The following is an 18,804-nucleotide window of genomic DNA, read 5'->3' as shown; positions in this document are numbered from 1 at the left end:
ATGACTCAAAAATGTCCATGTTGCAAGCAAATATATATATAAAGTTCAGTTTATCAAGAAATGCTTGTTTTTATTCAGAATAACCTCTTGATTGCTTTTAGTTAGAGTTTTCAACCCCATCACAGTAATAAATATTTTTTTGTTTTTTAAAAAAATATATGGTTAAGTCCTAAATTATTCATGCCTCTGGCATTTTTAGATTGAAAATGATTGTTATTTGTGATGGTGAAGGGTGTAGATTTAAGGTCCCGAGACAATTAGTCTTTTTGGAAACATGTTTCCATGTTTCCATTTGTATTTTGATCATTTCAGGTGATGAACTCAGAGGTTTTGCAGTTGGAAGGTCTCCTTATCATCACTCTAATCCTCAGTTTCCTCAAGTGGGGACTCTGGCTGAGCCACTCAAAAAACTGATCTTACTTCCAGTCAGGAGAAAATGGTAAAAGTAAAGTATTACTTTAAAGAAATCTTCTTTTCTTCCGGAAAATGTTCTCAGTATTATTCTTCCATTATCTCACTTTAAACTTCAGTTCAGTTAAAATAATCTGCTAACTTTAGATTTTCTAAAGAAATTAAACTGCAGTTTTGTCCGTCTGTGGAGAGAGAGGGAGTGAGTCAACGTATTATTTTAAGACTTTAGGTCATTTATTAGAAAATTCTTTCAGAACATTTATGTATAAAACCCCTCAGGAATTAATTTCTTGGATTTCACTACTGCCTGATACGTGCAACTCTCCTTCTACACATGTCTGATTTACTTTATGGAAACCATGTTTGTCTCACACAGTTTGGAGAAATTTTATATGTACTTTAGATTGTAAAAAATGAAAAGATTATGACCACAGAAAACTGGTTTGTTTAGTTCACTTAGTTCCTCTTGGCTTCATTCTCGGGTCACATTTATTATTTAAATATGATTACTGGATTACAACACCTGTCACATGTTTTCTTCTTCTTCTCTTGTGTCTTCTTTTCCGGTCGAGAACCAGCTCACTGAAACGCTGAGATGTTCAAAAACGGTTGGCTTCTTCAAATCATAATTAAAACTATAAAATTATTGATAAATTTCATGTAAGACTAAAGGTTGATCAGTTTATTTGAGGCGATAGATTAACAATTTACTGCTTCTTTAGTCAAAGCCAAAAGTTTAATGTCGTCCTTTGGGTGTTTTCAAGTCTTTTTAATGTGTTTCTGCTGCCTTTTTAAAACACGTTGAATTTCATTGAAATGTATTTGCATTCTCAGAAAAAACTAAGTCATGAAAAATCTTTCCATAAAAATTTTGTTTGCGATTTAAACTTGCTTCTCTCAATGTAGAACTACTCAATTATTTGTAACCACGGAGCTTTTAAACTGTCCTGGAATCGAAGCACATCCACTACAGCCTCCATTATTTTGATAATTAAGACAATCAGCACCTTTGTCAAACAAGCGCCTCCACTGTCAGATAGGACCCAAGAAACAGACAGCAGCTCTTAAGCTAATTTTGATAATTGAATTACACCTACCTATCAGCAGGTAAACCTTCACACTAAACTGCGGGAGCATGTGTAGTCTCATTTGTTGTGTAAACTGATATTATCGCTGTCACGCAGAAAAGGGCCGGCTCCCTTTTCTATCACTAAAAGTTCATTTCTTTCAGAACAAATAATTTTACTTCTTGTTTGGCAAATAATAAAACGGTAACGTTTGATTTCTTTTACTTTTCGACTTTTTAAAGTACTCTTTATTCTTCCATTACTTCAAGGCTTCTAAAATGGTGTCTGTTCTTTACTTGCATAGCATTTTCTGATTGCTCTAAAACCCCTGATAGCATTCATTAAAGTTGTCCTGCTTTAACCAACTGAATGAGAATCAATGAGAGCAAATGGACAAAACACAGCACCATGTTTAAAGACTGCAATAACATCTAGTGCTTGAAAATATTTAAAACACACATCACAACTTTGTACCAGAGAACTAAAAAAACAGCCTATTTGTGTTATTTCAAGTGGAGATATTCTGCTATGGATCTGTTTTGGCAAAGAAACTTCGACATCCTTCCAAAGTCATAGCGTAAAGTTATAAGTCTGACTTTGAACTCTGCTGGATTTTACCGACTTACATGCTGTAGGTTTGCATTATGTGCTACACAAAGCTCTTAGCTCATGTGGTTACATCATAGTCACATCACTATGATAGTGATGTAAGTCTATGCAGACTTTGAACCCAGTACCTTTTGTGGGGAAGCAACGGTGATACCACCACTGGCCTACGGTGATGCTAACAAAGCCAAAACAGGAAATGTGAAATCTGATCTAATGTCAGACAGGAAGGAAAAAAAGGTCTTATCTTTTTAAATATGTAAATTTCTATTATGTATAGCAGAAAACTGCCAATAAATTCACATTTACACATTTAGCTTAAAAAAAACAGTGATTTTTCCCCCTACAACCAATAAACCCATAAAAGTAAAAAGATAAACCATTAAAGTGAAAAGTGTATGTAAACTTCTGACAACTGCTGTGTATGTTTAGATTCTTTTTAAATGCAGAAATTATTTCAATCACTGAGAATTAACAGTCATCACGTTTATTTTTATTTTTCTGAATATCTACAAATGCGAATAAAACAAACAGAAATGTAAATTGCTTTTAAGATACTCCCAGTGGGGCTTTAGGTTTGCAAGCCCATTAAGAAATGGATGGGTATTATAACCAATATTTTCTAATCCATGTAACACTCAAGTACACAAAAACATCTGGTTATGCACTGTTGGGATTTTTGCTTTTAACGGGCTAAATCCTTCTGTAAAGAGAAACATCACCATCCCGAGGAGTTGATACCTGGAAGATGCCGCCTTCTAGAAAGAGCATCTTGGTTCTGATACTTAAATTGGCTCAGACAACTAGTTTCTGACCCGATCTGAACCCACCAAAATCTACTTAAACCATACCAAGATAAACCCTTTAGGTTAGGACAAACCATTCATTTACACACTGCTGCACACGCAGCCAGGTGCAGCAACAGTAGAGCTCGACTTGGACTTTATACACAGAGTAACGTGAGATAATTTGAGACATTTTTGCTTCAGAAACAGAGTTTGCATGTTTGCTGTTTTGACTCTGCATCACTAATTGAATTGAACTCAGTTTAGATTTCAACTTGCATATTTTGTTTTAGACCAGCTTGGAGCCACAACACACAGACAGAAGTTAAGAAAAACTAAAATCCTGCATGTTTTGCAGACAAAGCCAGAAATCACACAGTGACAGCTTGTTTATCAGGGTCTTCCATCCACTCTCTAGGATCAGGTGAAAGCAACAGGTGATCGGTCATTGTCTGCTCAGACCTGCTGCTGCTGCTTCAGCAGATTAGCTGTTTTCTAAGTCTTTGTAGAAAGCGCAACTTAAGGACTTAGAGCCTCCGAGAAAAGCATCTCAGCACACTCCTCGACATATGGGTGAAGGCTTTGTGTCCCATTATCCATCTACACCAGGACACAGCCCGGAGCGAAGAAACGTCCGGCGATATTTCGACCCCAGAAGCTTGCACCATCGTTTTTTTTTTCCATCTTTATTATTATTTATTTGATTTCTTATAAATCCCTGAGCAGAAAATTGCTGCTCATCCCATTAGAGGCTTTAGAAAAAACACACAGCAGATTGAACAAATCGTGAAGGACCCCCGCTCTCACCATATGATAACAAGAGCCAGAGGATCAAGCTGCAATTTGTGCTCCGTCCTCTGGGATACTGATAAACACCAGGCTTACGCAGACTTATGTCAAATGACATCTTTAATTTGGTCTTGTGACATGACAACAATCACACAAAGAAGGCTTTATTCTGTGGTGAGATTTAAAGTGGAAATATTTTAGCATTACTGGGAAAATTAACATCTTGCTCTATGTTTTTCTTAAATAATGAAAAAAAAGCATACAAGACATATGTGGCCTGCAATACACGAAACGTGCGGATCATTAAAAATGTTCCCCCTAAGATTAGTGAAGCAGAAAAATATTGAGTATCTACTAAAGCCAAAGACGTCCCTGGAGGACAGTGGATAACACAAATCTCTGTTCTAATCTCAATATTTAAAGAGGGGACAGAAAGCAGGAATAAATGTTCATTTCCTTTTTATTTAGTCTCATGATAGAAATTACATTTGAACGAATTGAATCAAAGTGCCCCATGTATCTGATGGCTCTGGTGGATGAAAATCTGTCATTTAATTTAAAATAAATACACAAATAAATAAAATAAAATAAATTTCTGTGTAAAATCAACATCTCAAAATAATCTTTGCTGACTACGTTCCCTCTAATAATCATTTCATGCACATATTGTTAACACTAAAACTTTGTTTTCCTTCCATGTAACGAACTAAACTCGTCTCCTGATGTTGGTCTACTGTCTGTGATTGTATGGCAGCTTAACCCATAGAAAGCCAGCCAAGTTTAAATGGTGGCTTTTTCAAAAACTACAGCCGGTTCTCTTGTGCTTGTCCTGTAAGTATGTGTTCTAGATTGAGCGTGTTGTTTCATTGGTCTCAGTCTATCTTACCTGAAACCTAAGTGTTTTTCCGTCCTTATCATGAAGCTTGCAGTGAAAAATGACTGTATTGGCTGCAGCAGCTCGGTCCTGCATCAACTGTAAAGACAAGGACTTTCCAATCAACATTATCAAGAGCCTGTTGTAGTTCCCTTGATCATATTTTGGGGTTATTGGAGACTTCTTTTAGCATCTTGCAGTCTGCTTTCCATGTGAATTTGAACGGTCACTCCTGTCCTAAATGTCCTCCACTTGTACACAATGTTCAGCACAGTGAAACCGTTAAAATCTCTGTAAGACTCTTTTCAGACTCAAAAGCTGCTGCAATCTTAATTTCTGAAGACCTTTCTGTCTCATCATAGCATTCCCTCTCAATTCGACAGTAAGGAGTACGACAAACTAAATGTTAAAAGGTTTGAAGAAGGTTAAACATCCCTCGAAATGCTGCACTGATCATGTGGATCTAATGTGAAACATCCCAGAACATCACAGGTGTGTAAATTAGAAAGGTAACAACCACAATGCTAAATACAATACTGATTAAATGCTGTACTGTTCAAACGTAAGCAATGCATTGATTTTATTCAGTTTTAGATTGGTAGCTGCTTTATATTGGCAAAAATGCTGATTCCTAAAAGACCAGAATTAGCATCAAAGCCAAAAACATCTGGATTTGAGAACCTCAGTTGTTCAGTTTTTACATTTCATTTGGGTTCCCCTACCAGTGAATAAGGCGACAACAGACAAGAGAGGTGAACAAGGATCTGGCAAGGATCAGACAAGAGAGGTGAACAAGGATCTGGCAAGGAGGAAATGAAACTGACTGGCTTTTAAAGTACTGGGAATTTGGACTGGTTAGCAGAAAACACTGAAGCTGGGAGAGAATAGAGGAGCTGAAGGGAAACACTGAAATGAACACAGAGGTGATCTAAATGACACAAAACAACACACACACACAAAAAGAATCCAAATATAAAACCAAAAAAATAAAAACGTGTATCATGAAGGTTTCCTTATGAACGCTGATCCTTTCTGCTTTCATTTTGTTTTTTTTTATTTATTTAGCATTTTATTCCCTCCAGTGCTGCAATCATTTAAGTTCAGGCACAAAATAAGATTCAGATTTATCAACATTTGAACCTAACGAATTACATTCTTTAATTTATGGCAATAAAATCATAACAGTGTAAATAAATCGAGACCGCAACAGGATTTGGTTGCATTTATACACAAACTATTTACATGTGGTCACTAAACAGTAGCAAAAGCAAAATGCTTCAGATAAAACAGGAGCACTGACACTGAGGCGTTGTGTGATCATTTTTGTCGTTGCAGTTTTTGTGGATCTACATTGTTTTGTCAAGAGGAATCTGAGCTGCACCAAGACGTTCAAGAAGAGGTTTGAACAGCCTTAGACTGACTGCTGTTCTCCTTGAAGATATGGTGTGTAGCTGTGGCTCTAAAAGACCGCCTCATTAGGAAATACTGGGTTTCAAACCTGGAGATGACCTTTTATTTTAAATTACAAATGCACAGAGTAATTCATACACATCATTCCAGCTACCGGATCTCTGTCATTTGCCTGATCTTCTCAGACAGAGTGAGATATGGCAGTGAATTAAAACCCTGCAGCGTCTTAATCAGCAACTGAACAAGGAATAAATTCAGCTTGGACTGAAAATAAGGCACTAGAGATTATTAGTGAGTTATAAGGAGTAAAGTTGCTTGGTGTAGTAATTATTTTTGAAGTGTTTGGACCATTTGCTTTGTGTTGTCTTGTGTTACATTTTTGTGTTGCTGCAAATTAATAAAATGTTATAATAAAATATTTGCACCTTTGACAAAAATGTGGCTGTTAAATAAGAAGATTTGTGCTCATCGATGAAGGTAATGAAAATATTTTATGAATTGTCTTTTGGTTTGTTTGGTTTTAGTGAGATATTAATACTAAATTATCAGACAAGTATGCAATTACCACACTGGCTTGTCACTAATTCATAATCTGTTCAATCATACTTGATTACATCCACCTCTCCATTGACTGCAGGTGGAAATTAGCATTTTTTGCTATAATTTTGTCCCATGCATCTCTCACATTAAAAGGCAAATAAAATGTATTTTTTTATCAGTGTAAATAAATAAACAATATCAAGCAGCATAAAACTTTTTTTTTGTTAATTTTATGACCTACACTTTGGTCAAAAGCTGCTGTTTAAAATCTGCTTTATAAATAAAGAAAAATCTATTTTCATTTACTAAGCGAGAAATTTTTAACTTCTTTTAGTGAGAATCTATACCGAAGCTTTTGAGACGACTCCGTTTAGACCAAACGGTGTCGACCTCAAACACAGGTGACACCAATAAATATTTCCTGTATACGACCATGCACCTCAAAACCGTGTAGGTTCGCTCCTCCTCATCATCGCTTTGACATTTTACCAATCCATAAATTAAATTAGTTTAAGGGTCTTAATCCCAAGTGCCTTCACCAAACGAGAGCTGGTTCTGTACAGCTGCTGGGTACAGACTTAAACTCAGCTCCTCAGTCCAGTCTTGGCAGATTCTTGACACCCGGCTGCAGAGCTTGGGCTCATTTTACTCAGTTCTTGTTCAAGTTTTTCTCTCAGTTTGGGGAAGCCAGGTCTTTTCCGTGGCTCCTGCTCCCAGCAGAGCTTCATTATGGCGTAAACACCAGGATGACAGTCCTCTGGAGCCTCCATGCGATAACCTGCTTCCACTTTTTCCTTCACTTCCTTCAGAGACTAAAACACAGAAAACAAAGAGGATCGATTGAATCAACAACAATTTAACTTATGCAGAATAAAGCGGAGACAATTCTTGCTGCCGTAAGTGAGACAGAGTTCATGAATGCTAGTGACAACTTTCTTGAATTGTTTATTAAGCTTAAAACAACAACTGTAATTTATGATTATGTCATTAAGAAAGAAAAAAATGGACTAAAAATACTTCAGGCAGCTGAAGAGCAGTTTTCCTCAGCTGGAGACAATACGATTTTGTAATTCCACCACATTCTTCACTTAAAATATTCAGAAAGACATCATGATGCTTGTTCTGCTGTCTGAACTATTTTAGATTTTTACTGAATTTGACTCTGACTTTTTTACATAAACACGATTACAGATAGTTACAAATTAGTAACCAACATTTATTGGCATGAAAACAAATGAGTGACAACAGCTAATGTGCTCTGTGGTACTGTGCTGAAGGACTTCCCTGTGAAATCACAAACATTCACAAACATTGCTACAGAGAGTTGCTACGTACCATCTTAGGGTAGGGCTGGCGGCCGTAAGAGAAGATCTCCCACAGGAGAACGCCGTAACTCCAAACATCTGACTTTGTGGAGAACTTCTGCAGAAACAACAGATAAAACTTGAGGACAGGTTTGACAGGAAATTAAATGATGATTTCAGTTAATCAAAATATAAATGAAGAAAAAAACTAAGGAGTAAATTTCACACAAAATGTTGTTCCTCTTAATTATGACTTATGACCCAGTAAAAGTGCGTGGAGGTATTTATGGTCTGCCCCTCTCTGCTGGAATTCCCCGTTTTCTAGTTGTGATATTTTAAGACTAAAACATGTGAGAGTAAGGTCTGCAGTTATTGATTAATGACAATATATTGATCACAGAACAACACACAGAGAATGTTTCAAATTACTGTCTTCTCTTTATGCACTGACTGAGTAAGCAGGCCTTCAGGCATCAGATAAATCGAGCTGAACAGTAAAACGAGGAGATTGTTCTTTTTGATAACAGAGTTCATATACCTCTTTCTTCAGAGCTTCAGGAGCCGTCCATTTGACAGGTAGCTTGGCTTTGTCCGTCTCTTTGGAGTCCACCTTAGCCAGGCCGAAGTCGCTGACCTTCGCCACGCTGTCGTCAGAGATCAGGACGTTTCGCGCTGCCAGATCTCTGTGTACAAGTTTCTTTGACTCCAGGTACTCCATCCCTTCACACACATCACTGACCACAGATCGTGCAAAGAAAAACACAACGTGGAGGAAATAACCATCTGCTTAAAAAGTCTCCTCTAAACAGAAATGACAAAACGAGATCAGTTTGACGAGACTCACAGGGAAAAGCGCAGCAGCTGAGGGGAGCCAACGACTGATCGTCCTCTGCTCCTGAGAAAATTCACAAGGTTTCCCTGCGACATGCAAACACATCATAAACCTCAAGTTTAAAGGTAAACACAAACCTTTAAGAATAACATGTCAATAATTAAAGAGAAAATAAGACTAACAGACGGGTTTGAACTGGACCTGCATTTTAGCGCCCTCAACTGGCAGGAAAAAAAATGCAATTATTTTGATAAATGCCTTTATCATAAAAGGAAAAACTATTTTAGCAAATACAAAATGCACAAAAATAGTAAAAAAAAAATTATATTAATCAAGAAGAAGTTTATTGATAAATAATTATTTATTTATTTATTTTTTTACAAGTAGTTTACTTACATAATAAAAATAAATCAGCAGAACATGTCGCTTCTGTACTGTTATAACCACCTTTTATATGTGGTAATGCAGTCATGATGAGATTAAATTTAATATTTACCAGAATAATATTTTATTTCATGATTTATTATAATTAATACTCATTCATACCACTGGCACAATTAGGTTTAAATCTCACACAAAGGCGCCAGTCGCTCAAAAAAAAAAGGAATAATCTTAATCCACCGGGGGAATGAATAATTTTTGGGGTTTAACTGTGTTCGTTAAGCTTACCTTGGTCATGAGCTCAGTGACGATCTGGAGCCCCTTGTGAAGGATGACTCCCAGCAGCCGCACCAGGTTCTTATGCTGCAGCTTCCTGCAACAAGGAAACCACACAGAGAGAAGTGAAACCAACTTCAATCCTGAACCAAACTGCATGGATGCACAATTAAAGTCAGACATTATATACATCTATCATCTGTATTTAGCTCATGTTAATACAAACTTTTCTAAGGATAATGCAGCTAGTGACTTCTGTGATTTTTTTTTTAAAACAAGAAGTGGCTGCGAAACCTTGACTCTATTTTAGATTTTCTCTCATCCACTCAGGTTAAAAAAAATAAACCCCAGTAATTTTTGGCAAACAGTTTTTCAGGGACGTCCAGCTGGAACAGCTGTGTGTTTCAAGGTTTCGTCCATCTGAATCAAATCTTCCTCAGCAGAAAGGAAATCGGTAATAAACCAAATTCAACCAGAGCTCAAGCTAATCATAAACTGACATATTCTGGGACACCAGTGTCCCTATGTGCAGTGAAGGAAGCTTAACATCACCACCAAGTGAGACCAAGACACAGATCCATGGTCAACACCTTCAAATCTGCAGCTCACCACCAAACTCCTTTTGGTTTGTAAGAGCCAAACTTGGACTATCAAGTAGGAACACTGTAACATCCATGCAGCACCGGTGGTGGCACCATCATGCTGAGGTGTTGCTGCCATTTGTACCGGTGCATTCCACAATGTGAATAGGATAATAGAGGAGAGTTAGGTATAAATTCTTCAATTCAAATGAACAACTTGGACACAAATGAGCCGAAATGTGCTTCAAAACTGGACGTGAATGGATAAAATAAGTTGATTTTGTATAAATTTATATGTTTGGCAAATGTTTGTTGAAGGTTACTAAAAGCATGTGGTTTAGGAGCAAATTCCTCATGGACATTTAAGCAAATATTTGTCTATAATATATTAGACTAGATTATAATAGATTAGAGAAAATCTACCACAAATTGAAAATTGCACCCAAAGTTTTGGTGTTTGTTTTCTACCAGTGGGAGAATAATTCAGCTAAATCATTAAAAGCCAGAAAATACCACAACATTTTTGACCATAATGAGTGTATGTAAAATTCTCCAGAAATTTGTGTGCTTTTTGCAGTAAACAAGTGATAGATAACAACTGATGGCGTTCCAAGGTAAATCAAACAGTAAACGCTTGAGGACTTACGTCATTACAGCCGTTTCCTGCATGAAGGCCTGAGCTGTGACATCACATTTTATGGTCTTCACAGCCACCATCTGGCCCATGTACTCCCCCCGATAAACAGCTGAGGGTTGGAAATTACACAGAGATAATATCTATTATGACATTTTGTTTTAATCTGACTTCCTCTGGTCTCTAAATGTTCTCGATTAAATATATGTATATATATAAGTATATGAAAATATATATACACATATTTTTTTTTATTAAAAAGTTAAAACTGTGGCATTGAAAAACATATTTTAAACTGTATTGGATGAAAAGCAAATGGTTTAAAAGATAAAGTGTAAATGCTTTTGTGAACACTCTGTTGAGTTAAAACCAGACATTTAACTACAGACTATGTTTAAGTTTGGATCATCAAAAATATTTATATTTGCTAAATTGCCAGATTATTCACTTGCATTTGTTTAAGCTGATTTTTCATTATTTCCTTGAGTATAATGGAAATAGCTTCCACTTTGGGGAAGCTGAGATGATGATATCATGGCTGCCGATTATTTCACAACATTTGATGGAATTTACAACTATATGTGCATTTAAGGAAACACCTCAAACACACTGACTCCTTGGGTGACGTCATGGAAAAATCAGCCAACATTTCAAGGAGACAATTTTCTGTGGTTTAGGAGCAAATTGCTCATGGATATTTAAGCAAATTTTTGTCTATAATAAATTTTCCCTCTTGGTGGATTGGAGAAAATCTACCACAGTTCATGGTAGCGCAAGTTCGTCTCTGGATACAGTTCCAGATTCCAGGAGAGAAGAACTCGTATGTCAAAAAGGCCGATTACAATTTCCACAAAATGCACACAGAGACAAAGACATGTCCTGTGGTCTGAGTAAACTAACATGATAAGTGTTTGGACACATCACAAAATGATAAGTGTCCAAATGACCCAATGACCGACAGTCATTCTCCCAACGACCGTCGGTACATTGGGAGAAAAGAAGAAGCTTGCTTGTACGGAGGTGGTACCATCATGTTGTGGGAATGTTTTGATAATGGAGCAAAGTTTTCTGAGAAGCTTGAAGAAAGATGCACAACTTTTTGGAGTCTAAAGTCAGGTTTAAAGTCAATTCTACCAATTACATATGAGATATGTGAGTAGAGTTGAAAATGTCAACATTTGGAGATTAAAAGTAATTTTTTTTTGTCCTAACTGAAATATTCTGGGACACCAGTGTCCCTGTGTGCAGTGAAGGAAGCTTAACATCACCACCAAACTCCTTTTGGTTTGTAGGAGCCAAACTTGGACTATCAAGTAGGAACATCCATGCAGCACCGGTGGTGGCACCATCATTAGAAAAGTAAAAGTTAAAATGTTTTCCACAGTGTATATGTAAATATCTGATTTTGGCTGTATGTATTTTAAAGTAAGGCAATGTTTAAATTCTTTTTGGAGGTGTGATAGAAAACTTTAGAAAACAAATCTATAAATAACATATTTACCAAGGACTTTACTATAATGGGTGAGGCTTGTTTCATGTCAGGCAGTTTCAGTAATACTTCTTAACCAGAGATACCATAAAAAGATTACATATTTCCTGTTGTCATTTCCTAACTCCTCCTCGCACCCTGCAGGTTTTGTCATCCTGTAAAAAAACAAAACTCACCACCAAATTCTCCTTCTCCAATGTTGTCTCCCAGAATGAGCTTCGTAATGTCCAACAGCCACCCAGCTAGAAAAAACAAACATTATAACAACTGCAAATATGTATATCAAAAAGCATAAACATTTGCGACATCTTGTTTTGAAGTGCACAATGTTGTGTTTTTGTACAAAAATATGAAGGCACAACTTGACTCTGAGCTTACTTTTAGACAGCTCCTGCTCAGCTGACTTGGCTCCTTGTTTCTTCCTGGGCGTCACCAGAGTCGTGACGAGGGAGCCTTTGTTTTTTGAGTAAAACTGCATTAAAGGAAACCAAATTAGTCACTGATGGTGAATATGTGTAGTCTATTTCCATGGAGCTGGTTGGGGTGAATTCACATGTGTTACCACAGTTCACCTGAATTTTACTAAAAAAAAAAAAAATATTGTCTGGCAATAGGTGTGACTCTCTGGGTTAGTTCAGTAGTTGTATCTTCCCCCCCTCTGTTTCCTCAGCAGGGGTGAGTTACAGAGTGACTCAGCCCACTGATAAGGACGCTGCAGTGTGACTCTCCACACAGCCACAGACATGATAAACCATAAAAGGGTAAAACGGAATGAGGATTTATGCTATGACCCAATATTTGGTAAGTTAGTCCATTCCAACTGTCATGAATTCATCCTCCTCATATCAATATGTTAGATCAGTTAAATGGACGATAATTTACGTCAATGTCTTAAGTGTAGACATTTTAATGCAGAAAACAGAGGTTTAGTGAAACATCTTATGGTTAAACTGGGATAAAATATTTCTTTCCTAAAGATACTAACTGAATCCACCGAAGTATCAGCTTGTCTGTAATACATCTTTCAGTGTCATTTTTCATTTGTATGTTTTATTTAAAAAGAAAGACTTCGATTTGTAAACCACAGACCTGTTTTTGAAAAAGGTTCCTGAAAGAAGCAGTTTGGTTTTGTTTGTGTTTCTCTGTTTTGCACTGTCAAAAGGTCAGGACCGGACTTCATCAAAGATCAGAAATTACACACGGTGAGGACGTGACACCTTATAAATATAACATTCTTAATGCATGGTGACCAAAGAGAGTATTTGTGTTTACAGCTAGTGAAAAACCTAAAATCAATTCTTCAAAAAGTTCAAAAATACACAAAACACAAAAATGTTATATTCTGGCTTTCACCAACCATGGGGTGACTGCTGGCTTCACAACCTCTAACACAAAGGTCATTGCTAAAGGTCATTGTTAAAGAAACTGGTTGTCAACAAGGTCCTGTATGCAAACATGTTAGTGGAAAGTTGAGTGGAAGGAAAAGGTGTGGCAGATTAGAGTATGCAAGCGACAGGTTTAACCAAAACCTGAAGTGGACTGTGAAGCAAATGCATTCAGGAGAAGATGATTCACGAGCATGGATTCATCAACCACAAGTAAACCAGGCTGCAACTTTACATGTTCTTATGTAATTTCATTTTTGTCAACTTTTAGCTCTTCAGAGGACACTTTATTTCTTTCATCACATCTCAAATGAGATCCTGCAGCAAGATTTTTGAACCACTTTCTTACGCCAAAGACCAACCACACTCCACTAACGCTTTAATTCAAGCTAAATGAGTTCCAACCAAATATCGACCAGAAAAACACTTTTCATTAGAATATTTATGTACAGAAAAATCCTTCTAACTGATCTTTTGTATTACAACATTTTTCTGAGAATTCGAACTAACAAAGATCTGCAATACGGCCACTGAGTGTGATGAATGGATATGCTTCACTTTTTTACTGAAATAAATGAAACTATGGCATTGAATTACTGTAGAGTAGTGAAAACATGACTTGGATCACTTTAAATTGAATCTAAGAATTCGTCTTAATAAATCATTATACTTGAATCATCTTAAAGTGAAATAATTACATTTCTGAAGAATTGTTTAAAGATAGACGCAGCATTTAACCTAAACTTCATGTCTCACTCGAATTCCTCTAATGTTTTGTTTTTAATACCGAGCCTAATCCAATCTCTGAAGGTGACTGATCAGTGTGGAGTGTTTCACTTACTTCGATCATATCGATGAGGTTGTAGAAGTACTGCTGGTTGTCGATGGTCAGCTTGTTGTCTTGGTAAATCACTCGGTAATGGAAGACCTCTTTCGAGAAGCTGACACACAGGACGTAGTCGCCCGGGTGGCGTATGCTCTCACGCACCAGGAAGAGGCCATCCTGAGGCGGCTGCAGCTTTCCCACCGCAGTCGGTCCGGAGATCTTCCCGTGAAACCAGCTGAGGACAAGCAAGAGGGCTGAAACTAATGACTGTAATCGATTATTCTAGCGATCAATTTGCTGATTAATTGGGTGAAAAAAAATTGGCACATTTTGCAGTACTTTTTTACCCATTATTTGAACTACACTAGTAATGCAAATAAGCAAAAAATTCAATTATTTGTTTGAATAAGAAAACAAAATTTTGTCAAAAATGCAATAACAATGAACATTTGATAATTTGTGGCAAAGATGAATCTGCAGCTAAAAAAAAACACTTTCAGCTAATCTGTTGATTATTTCTTTCATCTTATATGCAAAATGTGTATTTTTTTGTTCACTTTTGAACAAAAACAAGATGCACAGCACAAAGTGAGATGAGAGGGAATCAGAAACAACCTGGCTGTGCAGCCCTAATACACCAGAACAGCAAAAATAGACCTTTCACTTCCTCTGCATGGTCTATGCATTGTGCATACGACATGTCAAATCTTAAAAAGCAGCACCTCATTACCTCTTGCGTAAATACAGTGATAAGGAGGTTGAAGTAATATTCACCTTATTCTTTGATATTATCATCAAACCAGTGCCTTCGTCTCTCAAGGACTTGCAGATAAAAGTGAAGAAAGACCGATTCTGTACACCAACATATCTATCTGCCTTCTCACCTTGGCTGCTACAGACATCCTTGATTTTCAGTACTTTAAAATCACTGAGAGCACATTAGTCATGTAGTTGGTTATTTTTTCATGACAATTTTGTCGTAATTTGTGGATGTGCAAGACTGGCCTGGAATGCCATGAATTAATTATTACTGATCTAAAAGGGACTTTGTTGTTTCTGAAAGCATTTTAGATGGCAACGTTTCTTCTTCGGTGGTGTAATGTGGCACAAGCAGAGAGGCGATGTTTGAATCAGCCCTGGATTTTAGTTTACAAACAAAAAGAGCACACCTGCCAGATTTTTGGTGGTCTCCCTAAATTTAGATTCTTCAGCCACAATCATCTCCACTCCTTTTCTGTTGGTAACTTATAGAAAATAATCCACGGAAAAATCCATCTTTAGCATCCACTGGTTGAAGCCATAGGCTAAGCTTTTTCTCGATGAAGGTCAAGGCACAACCAGAGAAACTAACAAGGACTTTCATAAATGACTAAACTTCAAAAGGTCACATTCTTAAAAAAGAAACTTGGCTAAATTACTAACCGCGTAATTCAAAACCATAGCCACCAAAACAAACCGCTTCGCTGCAGCTTTCACACAATACAAACGCAATACAAACACACTCCGACACACAGCAGCACCACCTGCAATGAGACTGGATGACCATGAGAAAAATATTTGGTATTGGAACAACTGATTTTGTTTTACCACACTTGACATATTTAATCCGGTTCCCAAACCATCAGGTTTGTGTAGCTTTCCCAGTGTTAGACTTTAAATAATAAACCAATCTGACTCAATTGCAACAACACTTTATAGTTGATTTCCCGTATTTCTACAAGTCGGTGAGGGTGATATTCTGAGGCTGTGAAAAAGAGATGATTCTTTGAAAAACACATTGCAGTTTTATGCACTTTTATAAAGAAAGTAACAGCTTTATTTTGAAGCTGTTGTTTGTAAGTGTAAATGAAACTCTGAGGACAAACTGACAGAGTTGTGTTTGTGACTCTGCTCAAGTAACTCCAACAAGAAAAAGAAAGAGAACGCATTGAGGGAATATTACCAATTTTGTAATTTTGTTTTAAATTGTGTCTATTTGTGTATTCACTTTACTGAAACAAAGATCAACGTCCCAGTTAAAAACTAGACTAAAAGAAAAAGCTGAGTTGGTCCGTGGTCTACCTTTCTGCAGGTACGACACTGATGACTCACTTGTAAAGAACATCATTTTAAAAATAAATTGAGCTCTTATTTTAAACATTTATGTCCCACAAAAACAGGAAGTTTGAGAACTTAATCTTGTAGTTAGTGTTTGCTTGCATCTCGAGGATCAGCCCACACAATGTGGTCACCAGATAAGCTTCAAAGACAAGATGACAGAACCTGCTACAGTTGCAGAGCACAAGGGTCTGACTTGAGAGTTGACTGAATGATCAGTAAAATGATTTCGTGAGAATCGGAGGAGGATGATAAGACTTACGGCATGAGGCTGAGGCCGGGGTCGACTCGCAGCGCCTCTCTCTCACGCACATTGCTGGAGTTTATGAGCCCCTCCTCTGCTGTGGTGTTGTGTCTGGCAGCGTAAAAACCTTTCCTCTGAACGACAAGCAAAGTTTTCTCATTAAGTAAAGAATGTGTTAGTCGTTTCAATCCAACATCTTATTGGTTTTACAGATTCTGTGAACTTTTAAACAAAGATTTTTGGTGAGGTAGTACCGTGCTTGTATCAACTATAGTGAGAATGTCTCCTTTGTGGTAGAGCAGCTCTCCAGGTTTAGCTTTCCTGTTGTCACACTTGGCTACACACTGAGTACCAGGAGCCCAGTTCATCTGCCGGGGGAGAGGAGAGATAATAATAGCAACATCAGCCGCATCTTCGCTAAGGCTTCTTCCATACAGCCTACTGAGCAGAGCATAACAATTATTAAAACCCCAAATGAAGATGCCAATGCTTTCAGAGCTTCTGGTAGGTTAATATGAAACAATGAAGTTACTTTGATAACTGTGGATGTCTGTAAAGCCGCCACTCAAACAAACTACTTCCTTGTTTGACATCATGGAATTTTTAAAAAAAATCAGCTGATATACCACAATTGTGTTACCCCACATGTCTGGCATCCAAGTCCAGATGCCTGGAAGTGACACGTTCACCTGTTCAAACAGTTCAGATCAGTTTATTCATGTGTCAAAGGGCATAAAAGAAACATAAAACTAATAGAAATGTAATTGAAGTAAAGGAGAGGGAGAACACAGTGTGCCAAAACAGCATCAAATATAACTCCATACAGGACAGGAAGAGTGCCAGCAGTGCACATCATCATCATTTTGTTTAACTCCTAAGATCTTGTTGCTTGTATATATTACTCTGCTAAGTGCATTTTTTGATATCTGATATTTAAACTATTTTTACTCGTAAACAGAAACCTTCTGGTATATTGAGACCTTTTCACCACATCCTTTTGTGGTTTGTAGCAAAGACTATTCATTTATTTCACTGACTATACCTTGAATATTTCCCTTCTGTTAAATGATATCGTTTTAAAAGCAGAGTGCATAGAGAGTTATTTGTTTCTATACTTACTGAAGTTTTGGATCCAGCAAAAATTACCCCCATGACTCATCCAGGTTACAAAATACTCCAGAAGAATCAAGAGCAACATTTCATTTTCCTGAGTTAAGGTCATTGTTTATGATTCCGTGATTAAAAAAAAGAGACACTGGAAGAATGGAGATTTCATTGGATAGCTTCAAGGTGAAAAGAACCCGTTCATATTTGTTGAAAAACATCTTCATGATCTCCATGATTTGTTGGAAAATAACCTGTGCACTAAAATGGAAGCAGTGGAGCTTTTTGGAAGGTGTGCGACCTTCTGCATCTGGTTTAAACAGAACACAGCTTTTACAAAAGGATCTGTTGTGTTTTGTCGAGGAGCAAGTTGACATTATTCTCCCTCACAGCAGAAAATCCTGACGGACAATGTCCCGCCATACTTAAACTCAACATACAATCCCACCCTTTAAATGGCTCAGAGCAGAGAAGAAGGGTTTGGAGTGGCCTACTCAAAGTATGGATTTACAATCCAACTTAGATGAGATAGTGTGGTAAATTCATGCATAAATAATAATTATAATAAAATAATAATAATAATAAACAATAAATCTTTCAGAAGACACTGTTTACACATCATTTGAGTTGCTTTGCCCCAGTAGGACTTGACGGTTTGTAACGTCCCTGGTCACAAACACATTAACTTTCCCAAGTCTTAAATGGGAACTAATGAGATGATTAAAGAACTGAACCCACCTTGGATCAGGATTTTGATGACTTTGTCCAGAAATCCTGCGGAAAACAGGAGTGACAAACTCTAAAGGTAATCCCGTAATGATGCAGCTGGAGGTGTCGGACAGAGACTGAGCATGGAAACGCTGACGGCTCGCTCCGTCCGCTCGGTATAAATATTTCAGTACCTGCAGCTCTCTGAAAACACCGACAGCCGCTTTGAGGACAGCCGGAGATCAGAGAAAACAAATAAAAACACGCCAGACTTTAAATCCTCAGCAGAAAGAGCCCGATTTCCCTCCTAAATCCAGGTCCAGTCAGCTCGCACGGCGCTGACATCGCAGCTGGATCCATCTGTGTTGCAGCCCGTCATCCTGGACGTCTTCTAGTGCGGGCCACTTCCTCAACACTGGGAAAAACGTGCCGCTAATTCAGAAAAGGCGGCGCAAGAAGTG

General features: G+C 37.4%; 1 protein-coding gene and 1 long non-coding RNA gene across 2 annotated transcripts; one reads left to right on the top strand and one right to left on the bottom strand.

The window, feature by feature from the left end:
• The first annotated feature begins 4,256 nt into the window (after nt 1–4,256).
• LOC114150843 (uncharacterized) lies at nt 4,257–6,136 on the top strand. Its single transcript, XR_003596843.1, has 2 exons — nt 4,257–5,284; nt 5,320–6,136. It is a non-coding gene; the product is annotated as an uncharacterized LOC114150843 (long non-coding RNA).
• On the bottom strand, nt 5,569–18,766 carry matk (megakaryocyte-associated tyrosine kinase). Its single transcript, XM_028027564.1, has 12 exons — nt 18,374–18,766; nt 16,786–16,899; nt 16,550–16,665; nt 14,206–14,425; nt 12,358–12,451; nt 12,156–12,221; nt 10,503–10,602; nt 9,288–9,372; nt 8,631–8,704; nt 8,325–8,520; nt 7,818–7,904; nt 5,569–7,294 (listed from the first exon to the last, which is right to left on the bottom strand). The coding sequence occupies exons 2-12, from the start codon at nt 16,897–16,899 to the stop codon at nt 7,067–7,069; spliced, it is 1,380 nt and encodes a 459-aa protein (XP_027883365.1). The 5' UTR covers nt 18,374–18,766; the 3' UTR covers nt 5,569–7,066.
• Nucleotides 18,767–18,804: the final 38 nt, after the last annotated feature.

This window comes from Xiphophorus couchianus, chromosome 9 (genome assembly GCF_001444195.1).
Source record: "Xiphophorus couchianus chromosome 9, X_couchianus-1.0, whole genome shotgun sequence".
Taxonomy (NCBI): Eukaryota; Metazoa; Chordata; class Actinopteri; order Cyprinodontiformes; family Poeciliidae; genus Xiphophorus; species Xiphophorus couchianus.
This window is presented reverse-complemented; position numbering and strand designations above follow the sequence as displayed.